This window comes from Mus caroli, chromosome 9 (assembly GCF_900094665.2).
Source record: "Mus caroli chromosome 9, CAROLI_EIJ_v1.1, whole genome shotgun sequence".
NCBI lineage: Eukaryota > Metazoa > Chordata > Mammalia > Rodentia > Muridae > Mus > Mus caroli.
Genome location: NC_034578.1, coordinates 97408223 through 97433695, shown reverse-complemented (window position 1 = coordinate 97433695; position 25473 = coordinate 97408223). Strand labels below are relative to the sequence as shown.

At 44.6% G+C, this 25473-nt stretch overlaps 1 protein-coding gene across 1 annotated transcript in view; it reads left to right on the top strand.

The window, feature by feature from the left end:
- Positions 1-25473, top strand: part of Ephb1 (EPH receptor B1) — a 431927-nt gene that overhangs the window by 354464 nt on the left and 51990 nt on the right. Inside the window, exons 8-10 of the mRNA XM_021171331.2 lie at positions 2378-2486; positions 3293-3357; positions 15059-15181. Of these exons, the coding sequence (XP_021026990.1) occupies positions 2378-2486; positions 3293-3357; positions 15059-15181 (297 nt within the window). The remainder of the gene's footprint in view (positions 1-2377; positions 2487-3292; positions 3358-15058; positions 15182-25473) is intronic.

The following is a 25473-nucleotide window of genomic DNA, read 5'->3' as shown; positions in this document are numbered from 1 at the left end:
GCCCTGGCTATACCTAGACAAGTGTGTTAACCAATGACTTAGTCTTTTATATCATCATCATCATCATCACTTTTGGATTCTATGTTCTGTGAAGACTTGGTTTGTGAAGACTTTGTCAAAGACTCTTCATTTGTAGTTTCCTGCCAATTTTCCTTTCTAAATACATTTAAAAACAAATAGACAATCAAACATACACCACTTCCTGCTGGAGCTGGAGAGATGGCTCTGCGTTAAGAACACTGCTCTTCCCAAGATCATTTCCCAGGAATCACTTCAGAATGGACTTGCAATCACTCTAACTCCAGTTCCAGGGCATCCAGTCTCCTTTCTGATTTCCACAGACACCTGCACTCACAATGCATAAAACCATACTTGGACACACACAGGTATACACATATGAAGATTAACAAACAAAACTGTCAGCTGAGGGAAACCAAATTTCCACCTTAAGTCTATTTAGTTGCCTTTTATAGTCTATAGAATGGGGACTTTTAAGAGGCAACAGCAGTCTGAGGAGATTGCTGAGTTGTGATGTGCTGGCAACACAGTCATGACGGGCCAAGTGCCAGCATCATAACCTATGTTAAACAAAAACAAAGAAACAAACAAAAGAGTTGTTCATGATGGCATAGGTTTGAATCCCAATGCTGGGGAAGTCGAGATAGGTGGATTCCCAAGGCTGGGTGGCTAGCCAATTTAGCCTAATTAGTGAGTCCTGGGTCTCAGGGAGAGATCTTATCTCCAAAGATGAAGTTGTTACTGCCAGTGATGGTCTTCGCTGTCCATATGTGGGGACCTGAGTTCAGATTTCTAGCAATAAGCCCGTTAGAGCAGTGTGTGTCTGAGATCCCAGGGTTAGGGAGACAAGACAGGCAGATCTCAGAGCTTGATAGACAGCCAGTCCATCTGGATCACTGACTTCTACATTGTGTGATGAATTGTGTCTTTAACCAAATGGAGAAATGATTGTGGAAGATACCAGGTGCTGACCTTTGACCTCCATAAACTTATACAACACACTCATACACGCACACACACACACACCAAAATGAGAATGGGTCCTGAGAAATGATATCCAAAGTTGTCTTCTGGCCTCAACTCCCATGCGTGTGCACGTGCACACACACATACAGTAAGAGCCAATAACCTTGTCTCTAGAAGTTGCTTGTTTGTTTTGTTTTCCCAGATAGATGAAAAATGGTTCACAAATACTGGGGAGCATAAGGCCTTGTTGAAGTATTGGGGAAGCATACAGACACCCTGATCTTCACCAGTAGATTTGAGGAGGGGTTCAGAGATAGTGGCACTAAATAGCTGTGCTCAGGAGATCCTGGTACAATTTATAGGGGGACCTTTATTGTGGTGATCTGTGACATTGGGGTTGCCAGGTAAATTTGAATTCCAGATAAATGATGTTGAAGGATAAATACCTCATATACAATATTTGGTGCACATGTCCATTCATTATTTATCTGAAGTGCAGGTTATGTTTTTGTGTGCAACATCTGAGAACTGTAATCATAATAAGATATGAACACTTTGGCCTTCTGTATGTCTGGCTATGAAGCTGTGGAGAATGGATTCTTAGTGCCATCCAAGGATGAACCCACCGCTACCTAAAAAGGGATAACAAGCTGAGCTGTGTGCTGGGTGTACATTCAAGCAAAAGAAGGAGAATTTGGGTGCATCCGTGATGTAGGTGAAAGACTGTGAGAGATTCGCATGGGTTTGACCTTTTATCAACAGAAAAGAGAGCTGAGAATCATAGGGGTGAAATAATTCCTCCAAGATCACAAATGGTACACCAGCAACACCAGAGATTGTGGCATCTCTGTCCACCTCTGTGACCCTTGGGTGTTTCACCCTACCCGTAATGCAGCATGGTTTTAACACTTGGCACAAACCTCAGTCCTTTACTTGTCAAGTGGGATCTCGAAATGCTTGGCGATTTTTCTGGCATCTCTTCATCCTCCACAGCTCCTGCTGCAGAGCTGGCTGACTACAGATAAACTGTAAAAATCTGCTCAATGAGTCTGTTGACAAGCTGCATTTCAACAGCTTAAGCTGTTTCAGCAACGGCTTTCATTTCCCCTCCATTGGACTTACTCTTAACACGGCAGACAGGACTTGGGGAAACCTTCAGAGCTGGGGGACAGTGAAGGTTCAGAGTCACCGTCTCCAGGGAGACAATAGTCACCATCCATGAGCTCCCAGAGTTGTGCCTGATGTTTTGTTTCTGTGACTGTTCCCCACTCTGAAGCACTGGAAGCTGGGGTCCACACGGATGCATATATCTGGTGTCCTCAGTGTCGTGCATTGAGTCTAGCTTGTGCATGGGGCACGTGGGAAGATTCTAATCCTCTTCTTTTTCACCTAGATGATTACAAGTCAGAGCTGAGAGAGCAGCTACCCCTGATTGCTGGCTCGGCAGCAGCTGGAGTCGTATTTGTTGTGTCTCTGGTGGCCATCTCTATTGTCTGCAGCAGGTAGGTCCTCTACTCTGCTCTCCCTGAGTCCAGGAAGCCCCTCTCCATGCACTGTTATCCCACGCTGGCCCTTCCCAAACTGGGCAGCCTGGACAAGTCCTGTAGCCAGCAACCTAGAAATCTCAAGATTATTGATTTTTCTCTGTGCCTAGGATAAAACCTGGCTGTGGGAACTGGGCAAGACTATAAGTAAGCAGCGTCCATCCGCCATCCTCATTTCAGCCAGGACTTTTAGCCCCTCATGCACAAGGACTTTTCAGAGTGACAGTTACAAAATTGCATTTGACCCACTGGAGCATCTCAGCTGTGCACAGGCAGTCTTCTGTTTAGAGAGCTCAGGCCCTGGGCAGCAGGCAAAAGGCAGGCAGGCAGAAGAGGGGGCAAGGAAAAGGCAGGGGAAGCTGAGCTCTGCACACTGACTGGCCTGAGGCCTTGTGAATTTTTAATACTGTTTGCTGCTGCCTTGGGTGGTTAGCCCAGATATCACGGGCAAAGCCCTGTTGCTGGTTCTCACTGAGCAGTTCTGCCGTTCACTGCTCCAGATGGGGGTCCTCATCACCACTGCCCTCTTGCCAGATGCCCACAGCCTTTTTTGGTACCTCTAAGTCCTTGATTTGAGAGTTAAATCCTCTGCCCAAGGGAATGTATGTTGGTTAAGCAGAGTATAAGGCAAGGCAGAGATGAAATCTTCAAGTGGGGGGTCTCCTAGTTTCCAGTCCCAGAGGACACCCAGGGTGAGTTCTATGTCTGGGCATGAGCCCTTGATATGACCCTGCTAAGACAGTCCCTATTCTCTGTGTCTGCAGGAAACGAGCTTACAGCAAAGAGGCTGTGTACAGTGATAAGCTTCAACATTACAGCACAGGCCGAGGTAAGTAGAAAACACACCCACCCTCTGACCTGGGTCCTTAGAGCCAGATACTGAGGGTCAAACAGAACAGCAAATGTCTGACAAGTCCTCGGTACACAAGTGGTCCCTCTCTCTGCAAGTCCCTGGAGACCACAGGCTGTCCACTGCATGCCCTTTGTGGGCAGTCACTGGACCCCTGGTGGGAGATTACCTTCTGCACTGATAAGCCATATTTTAGACAGGGGAAGACAGGGTTTAGCAAGTCAATGAATCCTGAAATCGCTCTCAGTGGGGAAAGATGGAGGGTTCTCTATTAACATCTTCTGCCTTATCTTATCCAATTGAGCGGCTGGGGAATGTGTTAACCAAATTCACAGATAAGCTATAGAACACGAATGCAGGGAATTAAGGAGATAACAGAGCCCAGAAGGCTGAAGTGCTGGGCTATCTCCCAAGTGGTTTCTTTCAAACAGTACCTTGAAAAGTTTTCTTACTCATTATCTTAACCCTGCCTCTTTTAAGCATAGGTATAAATATTTTTGTATATCAAATTTCCCTCACCAAAATACATATAATTCTATATCAGAATTATGGCTCTTTCCTCTGAAGGATTTCACCACCTCGGTCTAAAACAGTTTCCAGGAGGGGAGAGGTGGGCCACCTCCCTGCTTTCAGAAGCTGGTACTTACAAAAGACACTGTTTCTAAACCACTCCTTTTGAATTCCACACATGGCCCAAGAAATCTGTTCTAGCACTCTGGGCTGACCCCTGTAAGCCACACCACACCACACCACAATCTGCCTCTTATGTCCTAAGCCATTTTTTTTTGTCCTGAACACTCAGCAGTGTGCAGATACCACACACATGTATACCCTGAAGCATGGGTTTGTGTTTACTGGGCTTGTTCTTTTGTTAGTAACAATGGCTCCCAAGACTAAACTTCACATGGACTGGTCTGCGTTTCTTCTCTAAGGTCACCTGAGACAGAAAGCAATGCAGTGTTCACAGCTGCCATCATGCTGTGAAGGAATGCCTGTTCTAATGTGGAGGGGACAAGCTTGGGCTGCAAAAAGGTCATACTGTAGACAAGATCAAGATACACCTGAAGGTTTATATAAAATCAAACCTTTGGCAGTCAGGATGTGTACAGGGCAGGCATTGCAAGGAGCAGCCACCCTATGACATCAGGACTCCCCAGGGCCAGCTCTTGAAGTCAGACTTTGGTATCTGACTCTTGGACGATGTTTACTACCCTTGTGCCTCAGAATTGCCTCAAATCCCGTGCTCGGCTTCCCTCGTCTATCTTGGGCTTCTGGCATTGCTGCCTCATCTGCTCCAGGTAGCTCCTTGCTGTGATAAGCTACTAGGTGTCCATTTCAGATCTGGTTCCTGAACCTTTTGAATAAAACATGTATAGATGGTCACATTAGACCAACAGAAGACTTGGGACCACACAGGTACATAGGATCAAGTTCAAAACATGCAATCTTGGTTTGAAGTCTAGAGATTTCTAAGAGTGCCCCAGGACGACTCAGCCAAGAATTCTCTTTCTCAAGGTGTGCCAACCCTCAGGTGGGACACAGAGGATCCCCAGGCATCCTGGGTAGGCTGCCAATGTTCTTTTGGCTAACTTCAGACTGACACTTGGCTGTCCTTCATTGGATGGGTGGCTCTGCCAGGCAACTTGATCTACAAAGATGTGTTTCTAAAATGTTCATGGGAAGGGGGACTCCATCATTTATATAGCCACAGGGGAAGGTGTCTCTGCTTTCTAGGCTCTGTAAAAAAAATACACCAAGTCTTCATCCATAGAGTCATTGCTAATACTAGTGAGCGTGGCTGAAGTTATTGTTCTCCAGCTTCGTTTATTATGGCTAGGTGGCTAGGTGGCTAGATCTCTTAGAGTAGGCTCTGGTTATTTCTTAGGCTGTTTTATGTGTATGAGCCATTTCTAAATGCCCTTCTCCCCTGTGCCTAGCTATTCTCTTTTAATGCAACCCCTGACATTTACCCCAGCACCTGCAACCCCAACCCCAATACACACACACACACACACACACACACACACACTCACACCTGGGTTCTCTAAGCTCACACTCTCATGCACTGAGTTTCATCTGTGCATTTATGAAGCCATTGCTACTGGAAGATCATGATTAAAGGGTCATGCAGCTAGAGGAAAGCCCAGAACACCAAGGGCAGTAAAGCTCTGGAGAAGGAAGAATCTGGCTGGCAGGGAGGGGCAGACAGGTGGAGGTGAGAGGAATGGCTATGGAAGGTTTCCTCTGGGTCTATACTGGAAAGCTTAATCTAGTAGCTCACCTTGACTCAAGGAGACAGCTGCTAGTCCAGGAAGGAAGGACAAGTGTCTTTCTTCAGTAATAAAGCTTAAAGCTTGAAGATGTGGCTTGTTCTCCCTCTGAGTCTGTCTGTAGACCTTATTCTCTTTGCATGGTGCAGAGGCTCAGAGGCTCAGTGTGCCTGGTCTTGGGTGCAGATCTATGTCTAATCCCAGATGCAATTCTTCGACAATTCCAGATTGGTGGTTTATGAGTTCCCACCTCTGGGTCCCATTCTAAGAGTCAGGAGGCCCAAATGTGCTCAGTTGTGAATGCAGACACATTACCCTCCATAGAGCGTAGACAGCTTCGGAACTCTGAGGGCTTCCTGGACTGGAATTGACAGAATATCTGCAGCAGGTGTCCGGCTCTGTTCTCCAGTGCCTGGAGACACCACCTTCCTTGGTTTCTCCAGGAAATACTACAAAGGAGTTAGTGGCTCTTGTCTTCCAGACCCTCCTTTTTAATGTGATGTAGAGGCAAAAAGAGACAGGAAAGCAGCAGTCTCATCTTCCCTAACTAGTCAAAGCATGGCAGATTTAGTTATTGAAAACAAAACCTCCTGTTGCATTCAGTCACCTGCTCCTATTTCATCTCTGACCCTAGATCAGTAGTTCTCAACCTTGTGGATGCTGTGACCCTTTCATACAGTGCCTCATGTTGTAATGACCTCCCAACTGTAAAATTATTTTTGTTGCTACCTCATAGCTGTAAATTTGCTACTGCTATGAACTGTAATGTAAATATCTGAGATGTAGAATATCTGGTATGGGACCCCCCCAAAGGGACTGTGACCCACAGGTTGAGAACCGCTGCCGCAGAAGTTAGTGAACAGAGATGTAAAGGGGAATTTGGATTGGTGGAAAGACACTTGCTGGAGGAGAATCTGGCAAGATGATGTGCTGTATGTGCTGTCAGTGAGTCTGATGAAGAATTAGTGAGCTGGGGTTCATGGTCAAGGGCAGATAGAAAGGGGCATAAGCTTCTCACACTCAGGAATGCGTAGACAGTGTCATCATGGTTCTCGGTCCAATTCTCGTAAACTATTGGCTGATTACAGATGATGGGCAGTTTGATCCAGGTGAAGCAGGGAGGCTTAGGAATCCAACATCAGGACGTAGGTGTCAGGAGGTAGACTAAAAAAGAATAGTTATGCACGGAGGAAAATAGTTGGCATTTTAGGAAATACAAACAGGTGTCCAGGGAACTTAGGCCATTCCTAATTTCCAAACTTCGTGAGAGCCAAGAGGATGGAGATAAAGGGAGATTGGGGCTTGTGAATGGATTAAGGGCTTTAGTAAAGAAGTCCTAAGAAAACTAACTCAAGTAGAAGATATAAATTAGAGTCTCTACTTTCATGTTTTGAAAAAGCATAAATGAGGTATGGACCTGTATTTGTCAGGGTTCAGAGTATTCGTCTGTCAGAGTAACAGAACCAATGGGATGAATAATCAATCACACACAGGCAGACACACACACTCTCACACACATGCACACACACATACAGCGATACAGACAGACATACACAGAGAGACACACATTCACTATCACACAGACAGACAGACAGACAAGAGAATCCTACCTGGAAGCTGAGAACCTGGTAACTACTCTGTCCTTGAGGCTGGAACACTCAGCAGTCTCAGTCCGGCACTAGAAGCTCTGAAGGTTCCTGGAGAAGTGCTGGTCCCTAGTCCCAAAGAAAACCTGGGCACATTGGTCCTAACATTAGCATAGGAATCAGCCGCAGCAATGGCAAGAGGGAAGCCAGGCAAGCAAAAGGTAGGTGAAATACATTTTCTCTGCCACACCCTTTTTTAATCTGCACCAATACCAGAAGGTAACATCCATCCTCGCACATCAATCAAAGAAACCAGGATGCTTTCCAAGGGAGGCTCCTTAGTCAGGTGATTCTGATATGTGGCAAATAGACATTAAAACTAACTATAACTCTTGTGAGTGGAGACCACTCTAATCTTCTGACCAAGAGGGCAGAGTTCAGGCCCTGAGAGAGGCCCAGAGGCACTGTGACTCACATGAGTCTGGGAATAGGAATTTGAATTTTGTCATCATTAGGAAGAGAAAAGAATTGATTAAGAAAATAATTATGAAATCCCAGCAACCACATGGTGGCTCACAACCATCCGTAACGAGATCTGACTCCCTCTTCTAGAGTGTCTGAAGACAGCTACAGTGTACTTACATATAATAAATAAATATTAAAAAAATAATTATGGGACCTTGCCTCTTTTAATTAGACCATATATTTAGTAAATTCAAGAATTATGGGCGGTGAATGTTTGTTTATTTTGGCAAAAATATCTGATGGTCTCCTAAAGGAAGGCATTGTTAACTAGAAACAGATTGTCTTCATATGGAGAGAAAGTGAGTTAGTGACTGTCATTCCCTTAGGAGAGAGGTCCCTGACGTTATTTCAGCACTTGTCCTATTCTGTCTGCGACTGTTTGACTGCTTTTTAAACTTCACGAGTCAGACACCAACGTGGGGTTGCTGATCGAGTTTGTAGGTAACAGTTGGGAAGCAGAAGTAACACCATAAAAGACAGAATCAAAATTCTGAGCTACCCAACAGCTTTGAATGCTAATTTGAAATCTGCAAGACAAAATGTTAGCGGGATAAATCTGGAGCCGAGTGTTTAGGGTGAAACAAAACGGAAGCAGTACAAATAGGGAGACATGCCGCTTACTATTTATTTGTGTGGAAAAAAAAACAAAAAATGAGCTGATCACATGCTTACTCTCAGTGGCACTACTGATGAAGAATACTAATAACACACATTTTAAACACTTGGCTGTCTTAAATGTTTACATCGACTCTGCTCTCTGTGCTGGTAAGAACCTACGCAGAGTCATGGACTCTGTCCTAGAGACCTGGTTTCAAGGACGCATTCCACCAAGCACCCGTGCAGAGGAGAGAGCAGCCTGCCTGGTTGGGTGTGGCCAGTGTCTCAGTGATAGCATGTTGCCTGATCCACAGAAGCTGTTCATCAAGAGGTTCCTCTATCATGAGGTGAAGGCTTGAGAACCTGTAGCAATGGATGCTAGAATAGAAAATAAGATGTCGGCTCCAGGAAAGAGATGGAATGAAGTTCCACTCAGAAGTATGTCTAATTTGCTGCACTCCGGGTAGATGATTCAGAATGTCAAAGATACTACCCACCCATTCCACCAAGGATCATCTGAGACCCAGTATCCAGGACAAGAAGGACCCTGGAAGAGAGACTTACCAGGGTATTAAGAGTGGCTCATAGATAAGAGGAGGCCCGCAGGCAGACAAGGAGAGGCTCCTTGCTACAAAAGGAGGCTGAGTTTACAGTCAGCGTTTATTAAATGTCAAATAAATCGAACAATCTAGAGTCACCCATGTGTATGCCGTTGGCTCCTAGCCAGAGTCTCCGCAACTGTTAACTGCAGCAGTTCCAAGATCATTAGCTATTGCCCTTGGGTTCCCAGTAGGACTTCTGTAGTCCAGCATCAGCCATCCTTGCCCGAGAGAGCTCTGTCCTGGTCATTGGTACCCACAAGGCATGGAGGTGTTAGGCAATTTCCCAGGAGTCTTTGCTATCGCCCCTTCTGTTGTTCACTGTGCAGCACATTGGTTGCACAAACACTGCCATCTTCCACCTTAAGTAATTACTGAGACCACTTCACATCATTTTTCCAGCCTACAGTCCCTCCCTTAGCAAAATGAGCTTCCCAATGCCCTGCCCGCAGTATCCCTCTCCATAGTGGCCAGTTCTGTGTGCCTATGGCATTTCTTCTCACAGAATGTTCTCACAGGGGCCCCAGGGTTTGTCTGTCAACATAGCTGCCTCTGTTTCAAGGTGGCCTCCCCACTTCCTCCACACCCAGTGCCACATCTCCCTCTAAGCATTCCAAACTTCTCCTTTGTAGTAACGTCCTGGTCTAGTTGCCCTTCCATTTAATCCAGTTCAGCAGCATCTAGGAGTCTGACCTTGAAGAGTGGCATCCCTGACCTTCTGCCTCCTCCAGTCTCTGCAGTGTTTACAGTCCACTCCCCGAGTGTGAACTGCTCCCTCACTGCCCAACTTTGTTCTTCTCCATGTCCTCTTCCACTTCTCAATCACATGAAGAGCCCCAAGAGCATGTCTTTTCCATAGATCCCAGTGCCGGTTGGATGGCTAGCAGTGTTGAAGCAAAAGGAAGAATGCTCAGAGTTCTAAGGCACAGTAACAGAGATGGTCCCTTAAGGGCTGCACATGTTTCTAAGTAGCTCTGCTTTCATGCTCAAACGCCTGGGTGAAGTTGGATGAGTCTCTTGGATCCAGAATGAGGTACAAACAGACAAACTTCCCCATCTCCTTAAGACACCATCAAAGCCTGCTGGGACACAGGTGTATTAATGATTGAAAACAACCGAGTCCCCTCATTCTCTGACACTACCCTGTGGGACTCTAGCAGTCCTCTCCCAGCTAGAGGCCAGCTGTTTTTTGCTGGAACCTCTAAAGTTCTAGAATCAGTTGTCACAAGTGGACTGCAAATGTTCTTACTACTGCTATTAGTTCTAAACTCAGAATACGCACTGTGCCTAGACAAGGGCAGTGGGTGTCTCCCCCAGTCCTTAGTCTCCGCATGTCACCTGCAATTTACAACTGTGAGCCCTCTGTTTTGCCCTGAGCTCCTAGTGCTTGTAAATGTCTCCATAACCTTTCATATACCCCCACATAGACTTCTAGCATCCCCAGAGCTCACTTCAGCCACTTCTGGTTGATCTTCTGGTACAGAGCCTCTGACAGTAGGAAAGTATGTCTTCTGCCTCCAGAAATATTTGGTGTCACATGAGAAGACACCAGACAGCAGTGAAGCCATGCTCTTCATGAACGTGTTTACAATTTAGATCTTTATTGGAGATCTGTGAGCTAGAGAGTGAGAAATCTGGGGGTATGCTTACTAATGAAGCACTAACAATCAGACATTTAAGTCCACATTTGCCCCTTTTATGCCAAAGATATGGAACCTATGAAAAATGGAAACACAAACATAGCTAACACTTTTAAAGTATTCCTATTAATAACAATTGTGTGAAGGCCACACCGTCACTATAAAATGCCATATATTATGGGGAATCTATTAATCTGATATTGCCATCATCACCTCTAAAAATATTTCCCAACATTCACAACCAGAGAACATCTTCTGAACCCAGTCTCCCAGGGGTTGGCTGTGCCTGCCTCTGTTGCTGACTTGATTCCCTGTTCACTGTCTGGTGATTCATTGTACTAAATACCATTTTCCTGATAATTAAAAACTGCTCACTGGCAAGTGGGAGCAGGAACAGGCTGATGCGGGATTTATGCAGAAACACAAAATGAGCCGAAAGACAAATGACCTGTTTCGCCTAGCGAAAGGCAATTTTTTTTCCTTCCTCATCTTCTGGGATTTGAGAGACGCTGGCTAGAGCTTGGGAGCATGGTCTGGGGAAATCTGCCATCATATGAGGAGGTGTTTGCAAGGGGGATCCATTGTATTCATGTGCTTAGCCAAATCACTCTGTTAATTTAGAACACATAGACCCCTGCCTGCAGTCGGAGGACCTGGGTGAGGGACATCTTTTCCTCCTGCCTCACTGGACGCTTAAGAGGCTGTGGCTAGAGGAAAGGCTGAGTTTGAGGCATTTCTTAGACTTTGACTGAGCTTTCCCAGTTTCCTTTCTCCATAAAACAATTCTTTTACCCAATGTCAAGCCAAATGAGGAGTGATTCCGATGGATACAGCAGATGCAGGATTTAGGACATTCATTTTGGTTAGACGGTTCAACAGATCAGAGTCTTGGGCTTCAGCAGTTTTCTTGGCTCCTGGGAAATGTCCCAGTGACAGCCAAACCTCACAGACACAGCACAGCAGCTGTGGTGTTACATGTATGTTCACATGTGTGCAAATGCATGCACACATGAATCCATACTTCTCAATTCCTCAGACATCTCTTGGGAAGTTAAGAGCATGTGTCATCACAGGGCAGACACTTTCCCATCTGAGTGCACTTTGTGACACATTACTGACCTAAAGAATAGAGGCTCTGTCAAGAGATGAGCCTTCTCCCTTCTGGGAATAGCTTCTTTCCCAAACTGGCTGGGGCCAATATCTGTAAAGCTCATTAGCTCGGAATCCTTCCCCATTCATCCTCATATATGTCTTTACTTGCAAGCCATTCATTACAGCCCATTCTAGATTGTTTAATTAGTTTCCATGGAAGAACTCCTTCAGGACAGCTTAGCATACATCTTTAAAAGCCCTTGATCTAAAATAACAAGGTAGTTATTTTGAAAGTAACTAATATAGCCCTAAGTGGCTTATATTCCCCCACTGCCCACCGTGCCTCACTCCCTTTTTTACCTCCCTGAACACATCCAAGAAAAAAATGATAACAGTAATGAGTCTATTAGTCAGGGAGTCTTCACAGTACATGGGGCACTGCACTGGGCCTGCCACTTGTCATAGGGGCTTTATCCTCACAGGCAAGCTGAAATGAAAGTCACATTTCCCCTGTTGGTGGAGAAGCTGTTATAAGAGATAAGTCTGAACTTGCTGTATCATGCAGGATTAATAAAGTATTTTGGGGTTCTAATGTCACCTACAGATATCAGCACCAGGGGATATACAAAATTAGGAGGAAAGGTCACAGCTCATTGACACTATCCTGGTGTCCCTTTTACCCTCTTTTTTTTCCACCTTGAGTGTTTCTGTTTTGCTTTATCTGTCTCCTTCATCCTCCCATGGGTTATGTCTGACCTCCATCATCAGCATCTGTGTTTCTTTGCCTGTCTGCTTTCTCTGGCCTTAGAGCCTCCCTCTTACCTATGTTACTGGCATTTTGACTATGCCAATCACTATGGAAACACCTCAGCTCTCTTTCCTAAGGAGGGCCCATTCTGAAACTGTGGTTATTCAGCAGAGCTCACAGAGTAAAGATGAAGCCAGTGGTAATAACCCACAATAGTCAGTGGCTCTTGGACATACCTTATACCTCCCACCTTCTGTCCCCTATTTAATTTCCTTTTTCCTTTCATGTACTTCTTAGCATATCCCAGATATACCATTTGCCTTTATAACATGGCCTTTAGGGAAGTTTCAAGGGGAACCATAAGCAAGTCCGGTGCTTAAAGAGATGCTGCCCTGGGCATCTCAATAGCTCACAGTCTGGCCAATTGTCGTGTTCTCTTCCTGGGTTCTGCACAGTAAGTGGGAAAATGGTGATACCCCATCTCTACTTTGCCTTTAGTCCATTGCTACTAAAGAACTCTCTCACTCATGCACGTACATACAGCTATCCCTAAGGGAGTGAAACGTTTCAGGGGTCCAACAGGCCTCCTTCAGCTGAGAGTCACTCTAAATATGGCCCAAGACAAAATCATACACTTATTTACATCATTATGAGATTGTTTTGTTTTTACAAATTGTTTTAACTCAAGCAGGGAGTTTGTTGCTTATGTTTCATGATGTCGACCGACTAGGAGACAGAGAGAAGAATCTCTACTTTGCTTTGTTAGTTAGTGTGTGAGTATTCCAAAGCCAAAATCATCATCAGGTTTGTAGAGTTTTTCATGTATGTACATGTATGTGTGTAGGGGAGGGGGGTGGCAAATTTGTCAAGTGTATGAGCATATGTGTGCACATCTCTCGGATCGACAGTGGCTGAGGTTAACCTTATTTGTTGTTCCTCCTGTGTTGCCCAACCCTTTGTTTTTTTAAGATAAGATCTCTCATTGGAACCTTACTATTTTAGGCCATGCTGGCTGGGCAGCAAGCCCTAGATATCTACCTGTCCCTTCCTCCCCAACACTGGGGTTACAGGTCTATGCCATACATTCAACATTTTACATGGATGTTATCGATCAATCTCAGGTCCTCACACTTTCAAGGACAATCACTTTATTGACTAAGAGTCTCCCTAACCTCTCTCAATCCCAAGACTAGACGCCTTCTAGGGCGTGTTTGCCTACTTCCAAATAAGCAACCTGGAATACCAGGAACAGTATTGCTAAAGAACAAAAGAACCTACCTTTTGGGAAAATCTGTTTCTTTCCTCACTTGGCTTTCTCTGACTTAACCTCCCTCATCTTCACACCCCTTATTTCTCAGTGTATTTTTCTTACTTCTTTGAATTGTGTGCTAGGATTTCCAGTCCTGTCCCGAAGAAGGAGGTGATCAAGACATTCAGAGAAGCACTGGATGTTTTTCTGATGGAAAATGACAGAACTGGGACATGGCTGGAAGGCTTGGAGGCAGTAGGGAATTAGGTGTGGCTGCGGTACTGAGATGAGGTTTTTAAAACCCAAAGCCCAGCCTTGGCCTGGATTTGCACCACCCACATAGAGACAGACCCATCCAGCCTACCCCTGCTGATCGGACTCCTTTATAGGTACATCGCAGCAAGGATGTGGCTGTAGAAAATACAGCCAGTCTTTTGGAGGCTCCACCTTTCACCATCCCAGAATGATGGAAACAATTTCTGTACTTCACTTAATGACACATGGGACACGTTGAAAAATTGCATCTCAAATGAATCCATTTGTTCTTGGGTTCCAGTTGCCTTTTCTGTCCCTTGTCCTCTACTTTTTGAAAGTAGTTTTTCTGCAATGACGATTCTCTATTTTGTCCCTAAGCACACCTATCTATCTTGCACTGTATACATCAGTGACAGGGTCTATATTCTTTTATGTATTTCTCATCTACCATTTTATTCGTTTTTTCATACTTCAGTGTGTCTGAAGGCATGGGGGGTTCAATTACCATTTTTCTTTCATTCCACCCCATTTTTCCTGTGTAGACGTTGTTCTTTCTTGTATTAATATTTTCTAAGCTTTCGCCTTACATTTTCTCTTTTTGGCATACTGTGCTGGCACTTCTGTCCTGAGGGTTTTCTAATAGCGATTTCTTCCTTTTTTTTTTTTTTTTAAAAAAAGAACAAACTCCATCCTCATCCCTCTTGTGGCCATGGACCACAGCCGTCAGTTATAACCTTAACAGTGGCCTCCACTCAGGAAAGTTGTCAAGTTGATAAATATTGATATCTACCCTACCATTTGACCACCACTTTTCTGCTAATGCATTTGGTTGGCATCAATCAGCGTCTTTGCCTTCTGTGAGTGCCTGGTGCGGGAACTGGTCCCGATCTGTCACTTATAAGTAATCTGTTCCGCCTTTCATCAAGAGCAGAGAAAAGGGAAAAATATGGACGAGACATAGAGGGCAGAGAACTGGAGTAGTCCAGGGGAAGAAAGATGGGGCAGCCACCTGGTGAAGAGAAGGGTCCCTCCCAGAAATATCCTTGGTGCTGGGGACATCCGTGGTAGCAGTGACAGTATCCTCTCTGGGATGTTAACCTGCTTATCTCATCCAATAAGGCTCCCCAGGGATGAAGATCTACATTGACCCATTCACTTATGAGGACCCCAATGAAGCCGTCCGGGAGTTTGCCAAGGAGATTGATGTATCTTTTGTGAAAATTGAAGAGGTCATCGGAGCAGGTATGGCTTGTCTCTCCCCTCGTCTCTGTCTTCTTGTTGTCCACACACTGTCTTCCTACCACTCTTGGAGTCTTCCATTCTCCTCAGAAGATGAGTATGGACCACCTACAATGTGCATCTAGGTCAGAGCAAGAATGTTGCTCAGAATCGCTGGGGACCTTGGTCACAGTGGATATGCTTACCTGGGAAAGCTCGGACTGGACGTTGGCTCTAGTTTTCAAAGATTCTGGAGAAGCTCTGGAAACAGAGCTTAAAACTCAGATAAGGAGAGAGATGTAGAGTACTTAGTCGTGAAGATAGAAAGAATTCATTTAAAAAGCTGATCTAGTGTCCTCCTTGATAGTATCTCAATGGCTTTAGGACAATACTTCTCCCCCTATGTTGACTCCCCCTGTATGTATACACTTGCATCCAGACCCGGCATCAGAATAGAATCCCCAGTGTAAATTAGACCCCATAACTCAGGGGCCCCCAGGAAATTACAACAAAAACAGATCTAGAAAATTCATCTTTCTTTAACAGATTGTGGTCAATCTGTCTATAGACCCAGCCTAATTACTGTAGGGTGAGTGAAATGTCTCAATGTGATATTAAAAAAAAAAAAACAAAAAACAACAACAAAGAAAAAAAAAACCCAAACAACAAAACAAAACAAAAAACCCCCAAAATACCCCAGACATTATTATTTTGTAAGTAACCTCTTTACATCATTGATCTGAGTCTCCTTCCAGAATATATTTTCCTCTATAGTCTCTTTGTCTTGGCTTCTTCAGTTCTTGTGAGCCTTTGCACAGGCCATCTCCATCATTGTTCCCGGCACCAGAGTGCTTGATTCATGTTACTGGACAGGTATGGAGTGACATCTCTCAATAACATTTTAACTCCACAAAGCACATTGAAGCCGAGTTCTGCAGACAGCCACTTCATTTGTTATCTTTAGAGGGAATGTCACAATCCTTCCACTCACAGATTCTCTCAATGCATTGAGGGGACAAAAAGCCACATATGAAGTTTGGAGCCATATTGGGAAGGACACCCCATTAAGACACCATCTCTATGCTTTGGGATATTCTTAAGTCCTGCCTCCTTGTCCCTCCTCTGGCTACACTGTGGAAGGCCCTAGAACTCTCCCTTTCACAACACAGTGCCACCCACCACCCACCCCTCAGGAGTTCCAGCTGGCTGACTAGAATCTTATCCATCAGGGTTGCTACATATTTCCCATTGACTGTCATTAAACATTTTACTGAACCACGACTCTCACTTCTGTGTCGATAATTTTCCCTTCCTCTTTAGACACTGACATATTTAAGGATCATGCGTTGGAAGGTTGCATACCAGATAAATTGGACTGCTCTTCCAGGCTTTGATTTCTCCAGGAAACTTAAAGAGTGTTGAGGAGGCGGGCCTGCTGTCCTGCACTCTGTTTGCCCGCATTATTAATTGTTGTTATGGCTCTCTGTAATGGTGCTAGTGATTTTAATGTTGTTATTTATGTCATGTGCTTAGAGTGATGTGTTCTGGACTGCATTTCATCCCAGACAGCACACATCAACACCCCTCCTGCCTTTGTCAAGGGACGAGTAAAGAGCCTTCTCGCTTTATGATCCTGCCAGGGAGCTACAATTTGGGGTGAGCTCACCAACTGCCAGATGCCCATAAAGGGACAATTGATGGTCCCACTCTATCCTTCACCTTCCATTTGTCTGTAGCATTTGCTGGTGCTGCCGTGTATGTGCATTCTGCTCAGAGGAGGTTCAGTGGTTTTCCTATAGCTCGCCTGGTATTGCGAGGAATGCACTTAACAGATTATATGATGCTCAGCAGCACAGCGTTAAGAATTTTGTCTGGTCCCTGCTGACCACCCTTTCTACCAAGACCCACCTCCTTGTGATTCGGAAGCATCCCAGGGCTAGCGCCCCCCCCCCAGGGGGGTATTCACAACCGGATGTGATTTTAATAGGAGACACTCTACAAACACATTCATTTCCCTCACACCCTGCCTCACTGAGACTGGCTTCCCCTTGAGCTAATCAAGAGATCACTTGGTAGCCAAACTAAAGGGAAAAAAAGTAACAGTGACACAATGTAATTGACAATGTTTCTTTTAGCCGCCCAGAGGAATTAGGGCAGAAGGGGAAAACTGGTTTGCAACTAGTTTGCAATATTGGGGATGGGGGAGCCAAAGCTACATAGGAAAATTAGTCACCTCCTCCTTCCCTTCTTCCCCTCCCTCCCTCTCCCTCCCTCTCTGTCCCTCCTCCCTCCCCCTTTTTCACTTCCTCCCTTTTTCCTTCCTTTCAGTACTCCCTCCCTCTCTTCTTTCCTCCTCTTCATTGTCTCCTTCCATCAAAAAGCTTTTAATGGCTACTTTCTATACACTGAAGTGGATTTCCTAAGAAGGATAAATGACCCCTCTGCTCTGAAGTCTGACAGACTTAGTGGAAGTGAACAGTGCTCCCAGTCAGGTACTTTATACAATCATAGCTCAGGCACAGAGAATCCACAGGGCCCTTCCTTGCATGCTCTGTGAAGTTCCATGGACTGGGGGTGCTAGGGAATCAGGAGGACTCCTCTATTCCTTATTTTTTTCTTTTTGTCACCAAATACTTGACTAGAAGCATCTTAACAAGGGAAGGATTTACCCTGGCTTGTGGCTTATGGTACCTCAAGGAGGGATGGCAGCAGGAGCCTGAAGCACATGGTTAAAATGCAAAAAGCAGATGGCAAGCCAACCCCACAGCTGGCCTCTAGAGGCCCACTCCTCTGGCAAGGCTCCACGTCTTAAAGGTGCCACAACCATTATTTCCCCTTCGAAATGTATTTGTTTTACTTTCTGAGTGAGTATTTTGCCTGCACATATGGGCACTATGGATATGGTTAGTGTCCCCAGAAGACAGAAGAAGGGCATAAGGTCTCCTAGAATGGATCTGTGGATGCCCATGAACCACCATGTGGGTCCTGGGAATCGAATGTGGGTCCTCTCCAAGAGCAACACATGCTCTTAACCACTCAGCCATCTCTGACGTCCCTTTCCCCAAACTCTTAAAATGGCACTACTAGCTGGAGACCAAGCAGTCAAGTAAGTGAAGCTATAAGGGCAGTTTACATTCTAACCACAATAACTTCACCAAAGAAATAACTTTCAAAGCTGAAAACAATTAGGAAAAAAGGATAATGGTTCTCAACCTATAGGTCACGACCCCTCTGGGGTAAGATAACCTTTTCACGGGGGTCACCTGAGACCATTGGAAAGCACAGATACTGACATTGCAATTCGTAAAACAGTGGCAAAATTACAGTAATGAACTAGCAAAGAGGAAAATGGTTGGTGGGTTACTATACCATGAGGAACCGTATAAAATGGATGCAGCATTAGGAAGGCTGAGAACCATTGTATTAGAGAGAGATAGTGACAGAAAAAGAATGCCATGTGATTCCCAGAGAAAAATGAGCATTGTGTTCCAGCACAGCCATGCCAGAGTCTCCCTGCACTAGCTCACAGGAGCCAATGTTGGGTATCTCTTCCCGGCCTCATATGCAGTACTGTTGGTGCTCCCCATCAGCCATTGTGGGTATATTTACACCATGGGGATTAGCAAACACTGTTAGCCATGGGCATTTCCTTCTCTTTGCTGCTTGGTTTTTTTTTTTGAGAGAGCTGGTAGTTGGCCATATGCCACCCTACATCTTCAAGTGTACAAGAAATGCTGACTTGTGCAGGGTTATTTTCAATAGGGTTCTGAAGTCTTTAGCTACCAAATATGGAACCAGAGAAGAGAGGCCATTTTAGTGTTCAGAAAAACAAAAAACAAACAAACAAACAAACAAACAAACAAACAAAAAGCCTTCATCAATGAAACCTGCAACTGTAGTAGATGCTGGGAAATTGACTCAATGTTTAACAATCCCCACCATGAAGATGATTTTCTAGCCCAAAACACAGTACCACACTCCTCAAAAGGGAAAAAGAGGTTGTGTGATGGGGTGGGGTGGGTGGGGGAGACCATAGGGAGTATGTAGTCTTGTAGGTATGCAGAGAGGTTTGCTGTCAGGGGCACTCAGAGAAGAGACACTCTGAGTGACCACTGAGGTGGACAAATCAGCTTAGATGGAGCAAGTACAGAGACAGTGCTGCTGCTGGAAAACGGTTTGTTTGTTTGTTTTTTTTTTTTNTTTTTTTTTTTTTTTTTTTTTTTGTTTTTTTTTTTTTTTGTACGTTGGTCTAGACAATCAGGCTAGCCTAGAGATGAAACAACTGTAATAAAGATATTTTCTCCCAAGAGACAAATGGGATCCTGAGCAGGGTTTGCAATAGGATGGTATTCAGAGAATGGAGTATGATGGGAGGGGAAGAATGAGTAAGCCTTCTGAAGCCTAGAGACAAGCTATTGGGGCTTTTTCTAGCTCTGGGAAGAGGACCTGAGAGTGCTGATGCTAGGATAAAGGGTGGGATGGGAGATGCCATCTAAACAACTGCTAAGGCAGTGTGGCATATGCATCTATAATGATGTTGAGGGACTGGAGTTGGTGGGGGGCAGTTGGCATGGAGGTTGGGCCCAGAAATGAAGATCATTAAGTACCAAGAAGGCAGAGTAAGGCTTCTTGGTAGCTAGGGTGTGGCAGTGTTGGTTATCTGAGAGAAGAGGTCACTAGAGTAGAATCTGGAAGCTATGAGACAGACACATCACAGTAACTTCACCATATCTTCTAAAGTTGTTTAGGATGTTGAAAAAAGGAATAAAAATTAACCACTATAGAGTCAGGTGTAACACCACTCAAGAAGATTAATATGTCATTAATCCATAGTTGTTTTATGTCAGTCTTTCCTCATGAGGCTCAAAGTTATATTAGAGGGACAGAACCCATGTTCTTTCACTAACCTCAGACTTGACCTAGTATCTGGCATTTTGTTGTACAACTAAATCTTTCTCATATGTGCCAATGACAGTTTTGGAGGAAAACACATGGCCAAGGTAGAATTTTTGAGAGCGAAACAATAAGAGAGAGACTAGAGAGATGGAATATGGTAGGTGCATATTGGACATTCTGAAGATGGCTCACTGGTGTGAGGGAAAGTCAACCTGTCGCCTTTCCCGCATGGACAATGGGGTTAGCTGACATCTCTGTGGAGGAGGCATTACACCCCTCTGGTCTTCAGTGAGACTATCAGCTTGTGGTGACCATAGGTGTGACTAGTAGGAGTCACATCATTGGTCAGTTTCAGATCGCTGGTTAGTTTTAATCAGTAGGACTTACCTAGAGAATCAAGCAGGGCTGACATATACATTCTTAACAGAATGGAAAACACTCCTGTGCTCAGTTTGCAACCTGTGCAACCATACAATAGGCTGAGAAGATGGCGGTGAAGTGCATGAAATTGTAGGTAGGAGTGTCATTAGAGGTGATATACAGGGGAAAGCATGCCGATGTATTTTAGTGAATAGATGCCCATTGCTAGCAGCTACCAATATAGCCCTTCCACCATGCCAAGAAGGCTGCTTGTGGGGAAGGGTGTGCTGGGTAAGAGAATGGGTGCTCTGTTTAGATGAATGTGTGCTCACTGTGTGGGGTTGTTATCTTTGGATGAATTCCTGTAGAGAAAGGTTCCCTGCTAACCTGACACTTTTAGCATCAATGAGCATGACGATGGGATGGGCAACATCGGGGTTGTAGGAAGGCTTCTGGAAGAGGAGCCCAAGGAAATGTCTCCAGGAACTACAATTAAAGTGTGCAGCACACTCGGAGCATGCGCAGTGTGCCTGGCACTACCCTGTGCACTTCACAGGTGCTGTGCATTTAATCCTTGTACTAGCTCGTGTGTCAGAGATGATGTTTGCGTGTGTATGGGCTTTCTAGACTGGCGAGGAAATCAACATGCAGAGGATGGCTTGTTGTGGGCTGTGCTGCCCTTGAGTTAATGATGCAGCTACAATTTAAACTCAGATGTAGCTGATCCAGAGCTGGTAAATGAAACCCCTGCACCCGCTGCTGCTGCCACTTTCACTGCAGTGGAGAAAAGCAGCTAAATACAGTCATTGCTTCTGATGGTAAACTCTGCCTAGCAGTTGGAGTATCCAGGCCCTTTCTGCTGGGAATTATAATACTGCCTTCCAATTCATTATCCCTTAGGGTAGTGCTATGAAGACTGTCTGATGATCCCTGGAAAAAGCATACCCTTCATCCTATCTCTGTTCTCATTCTACGTATGCCCTAAGAAGGACAATAGGGGCCCAACATTTTTTATTTATATTTATATATGTTTAATTATGTCACAAAATTACATAGATGTATGTATAACATATGTAGCTCATGCATGAATACATATATAAATACAGAACTACATACATGATACAGAAGCATGCTGTTATCTAATAACCACAAAGAATTACAGGAGTAGTTCTTTTTTTTTTTTTTTTTTTTTGCCGTCACCATCTGTGATTACATTCTGTGAATTCTGTGACCATGAAGCCAGTCTGTCTCATGCACTTACAGTATATAGCAACCTGGGTAATGGACATCAGAGGAACTCTGCCAGAGGGATGAAAATGGCTGTGCTCAATTAGTAATGCCTGTCCTCTGTGCATGGTCAGGAGATGGTCAGATGTGAGCCTTATCACTCTTGTGTTTAGTTATAGCCACCTATCTTGCACAGGCTATTGTGTTGAATCTTGCTTGAAACCATTCTTTCAAACCTAGCTTAAACTTATTCTTTAAAAGTTCCATATCGAATATATGCCTGAATTAGTAACTAGGATTTCTGCTTTCCATTTTCCCCCCAAGGCAATTTGAGACTTTAAAATGCTGCTGGAAGTAGGGAGGGTGCAATTGTGGGTGTAGATTCCTGCTGCACACAGCCAATAGCTGCAGCTTGAAATACCTGCTGGCAGGCTGGCTGTTTCATTTTCAAAAATTGAAAATTCTCCCCTTCTGATTTTATATATAATAGTTGAGGTATCTGACACTGCCGAAACACTGTCTCTCTCTTGCTCATTTTGTCAAGGAAGGTAGGAAAGAGGCTTTGGCAAGGCTGCAACTTGTAAGGAATAGTTTTCCTAGCTGTCTAGGAGGACTGTCAGAAGAACCAGCTAGAAGGCATGCGCTGACAGCCTTAAAGAAAGCACCTCCCAGAGGAGAACCAGGCATCAGAATCACCTGGCAATGAGCTCACATCCAGATTCCAGGGTTCCACTCACCAAGTCTCTGATCTAATAGATCTGTGAGGTCTCTGGGAATCTGCATCTTCTAATTAGGTCCAGGTACAGATGCTGGATAAGACACACAGAGAGCCACTGAGTGTCCTTGGCCTCCATACTGGCCTGATGTAGGAGCTCGGTCCCAGATAAATAGATGTGAGGCTCTCTAAATAGGGGGGAGAGGACCCAGGTCAGTAGCAGAGATGCGTGCCAATAGAAGTCTACCCTGGCTAAAGTTAGGTTGGCTACACCTACTGTAGGTAAGTCTTCTCAAAAAATAACCAACCACAAACACTATCAAGCTGAACCAGTTTCTATTTGCACCTTGATGTCCTGAAATAATTTTATTAAGAAATAGAAAAAGTGTGATTCTAATGTGGGGCACATGGAACGGGAAAGTGTTGAAGATTTCAGATCTTCACACAACAAGGCTCCATGGAGTTCTGTTCTAACGGCAGGAAAAGTAGCTGAAAGCCGAAAAAGGGATGAATGCATTGTGTTGCTTAGTTTACTCACTTGGGCTTGCTGGTTTTTGAGACCAAGTCTCATTGTACAGTCCAGTCTGGTCACATTCTATGTTTCTCTGTCTTCTGCATACCACAACACCCAGGCAAATGCAGTTTTTGAAATTAGTACATGAATCAAAAGTTAAAGAATATATGCGCACAGCTCTTTCTTAGATTGTAAACAACACAAGCCCTGGTTTTCCTTGTTATTAATAAATAATGACATAAGACCGTGGATTTCCACATCCCTGAGGCTATGGAGATGCTAAATGGCCAGAGACCCAGATTTTGCCATGCTAGGCTTTGATAGAGAGACCCTCTATGCCAGAGTTTCTTGCAACTTCCCATGGCCTCTGGCACTTGTGAATCAGGTATCAGTAGGTCTTGCAAAGCTACAGAGACCCATGTGTTGTTCCCCTCCACCCCCTTTCTTGACATTAAACTCCCCCAAACACACTCTCTTCCCTTTGTGTTTTACTCACTACCCACATGTATCCTTACCTGTCTGACATCTGGAGAGCCCTCTCTCAACTCCCAGGGAGGAAGGGAAGGCAGCTTTCTACTTTCTGGTCTCTAGTGATGAGCATGAGTACAGGAGACACCAAGCCAGTGTCCACTGCTTTCAGGCTAGAGTGGGCTTGAAGCTCCTCCTCCACATGCCTCATTGTACTTAGGGGGACACCTAATTGTGGGGTACCTCTGAAGGTGGCCTTGATACTGAGTGAGTTATTTTGCAGTTGGTGTTTTGAAAGCCTCCTAGCTCAGAAGGGGACTAGTAAGTCCCTCTCCTTCTTCCTTTCCCTCTCTCCTTCCTCCTCCCCTCTTCCCCTCCCTCCCTCCCTCCCTCCCTCCCTTCCTTTCTCCCTCTCCCTTCTCGTTCTCCCTCTCTCAAACTGGAAAGGAAAGGACCTAATTTCTCAGAGTCCCCATTATTTATGCCACAGAAGAATAGATTTTTGAGCATGGAAGTCACCAGCGACAACACCCTCCTCTCCTTACCAAGCAGAGCACACTTTTATTTTCTGACTCTCAGAGACTTAGATGAGACCCCGCAGAAGATATAATCTGAAGCTTCAGTCTTAGAGGCACTGATTTGTGGAGCAGTTAGCCATAAAGATCAAACGGCGAAGTGACGCTTGTCAATCAGAGAAGTAATCTTGTCTACCATGTCCTAGGGGAGACAGCTTCTCAATACCGTGCTTTCTTGTTTCCCCCTCCCCCTCCTCCGTTTCCTCTTTCTCTCCACACACACCAACACACCAAAAAAGACAACACTCTGTTCCCGGCTGTGTGCACTGTGAGGACAGCATATGCAATTCTCAGCCTTGGCCACATTGTAGGAGCTCCTGGGCAGCTAGGACCGAGACAGTAGTTAAACAGAGCCCCATATTCAGAGAGGTTCCCACTTCAGTTTTATGATCTCCTGTCACCATCTTGGAATCCTTCATAATTTTTAAGCAAGGAGTCCTATATTTTCATTTTCTGCCAGGCACTAGAATTATATAGCCAATCCTGTAGGCAGCTATTAAATATAGAAATTCCCAGGCTGCACCCAGATCACTTATTCAGAATCTTAAAATGAACCCCAAATCTTTGTACTCTAATTGAAGGGCCAGCTAACATAGAACAGAATTTCTGAGCTGGGGTGTTGATGTGTATGTTTGGGGGCACATTAGGTTTATCTAGTGTATTTTTCCAAATTACATACACACAGACAGATAAATAGTCCGATTCTGCCTAGCTCCCAGGCAAGAGTCTTGGATGAATGGTATCCACTTGTGGAATTATTCTGAGATAGGTGTCAGCACTTGCTTGTAGTACTAGTTCTGAGGAGGCCAAGGCAGGAGGATTACTGCAAGCTTGAGGATGCCCTGGGCTACAGACCATGTCTCAGACAGGAAGACAGGGAGGGGATTTCAAGAGAGAGGAAAGGAAGGAAGACAGAAAGAAACTCTATTTCCAAATGCTTACCCAAATGCAGACTTGCTGGGATAGTCACTGCATAGGACAGGATTGCTTGAAGCTGTAGGGTGGATTAGCCAGGGTGATCTCTGAATTGTTACTTTTTATCCAGTGGCAAATAGTAAGAAATGAAGTGGGTGTGGCCAGAGCCCTGACTGACATTCAGCTGTCTGGCTCGGGAACATGCTTTTGGTGTCTCCTGGCTAATTTACTTATTAGCAAAATGGATTTTTTTTATTTGCAGGAAGGTCATGGTGGTTTGACAGAATGAAGCATGCCATAGTAGACAGCCAATAGAGAAATATTTGTGAGCTATCTCCACCCAGAAGGAGTAGTTGTATGCCCTTCCCCTAAACTCTCAACTCTATCGTTCTCCTATAGGAAATTAGAACTCACTGTGGCAACAAGAGGAAATACTAACAATATTATTCAACTAGCATATTTATTGAACATATCATTTGTATTCATAGTCACTAAATAGTAGGTTATCAGAAGGATGTATTCTACTATATATGCATGTTATACCTGTGTATGTATATGTATATGTATATGTATATGTATATGTATATGTATATGTATATGTATATGTATATGTATATGTATATGTATATGTATATGTATATGTATA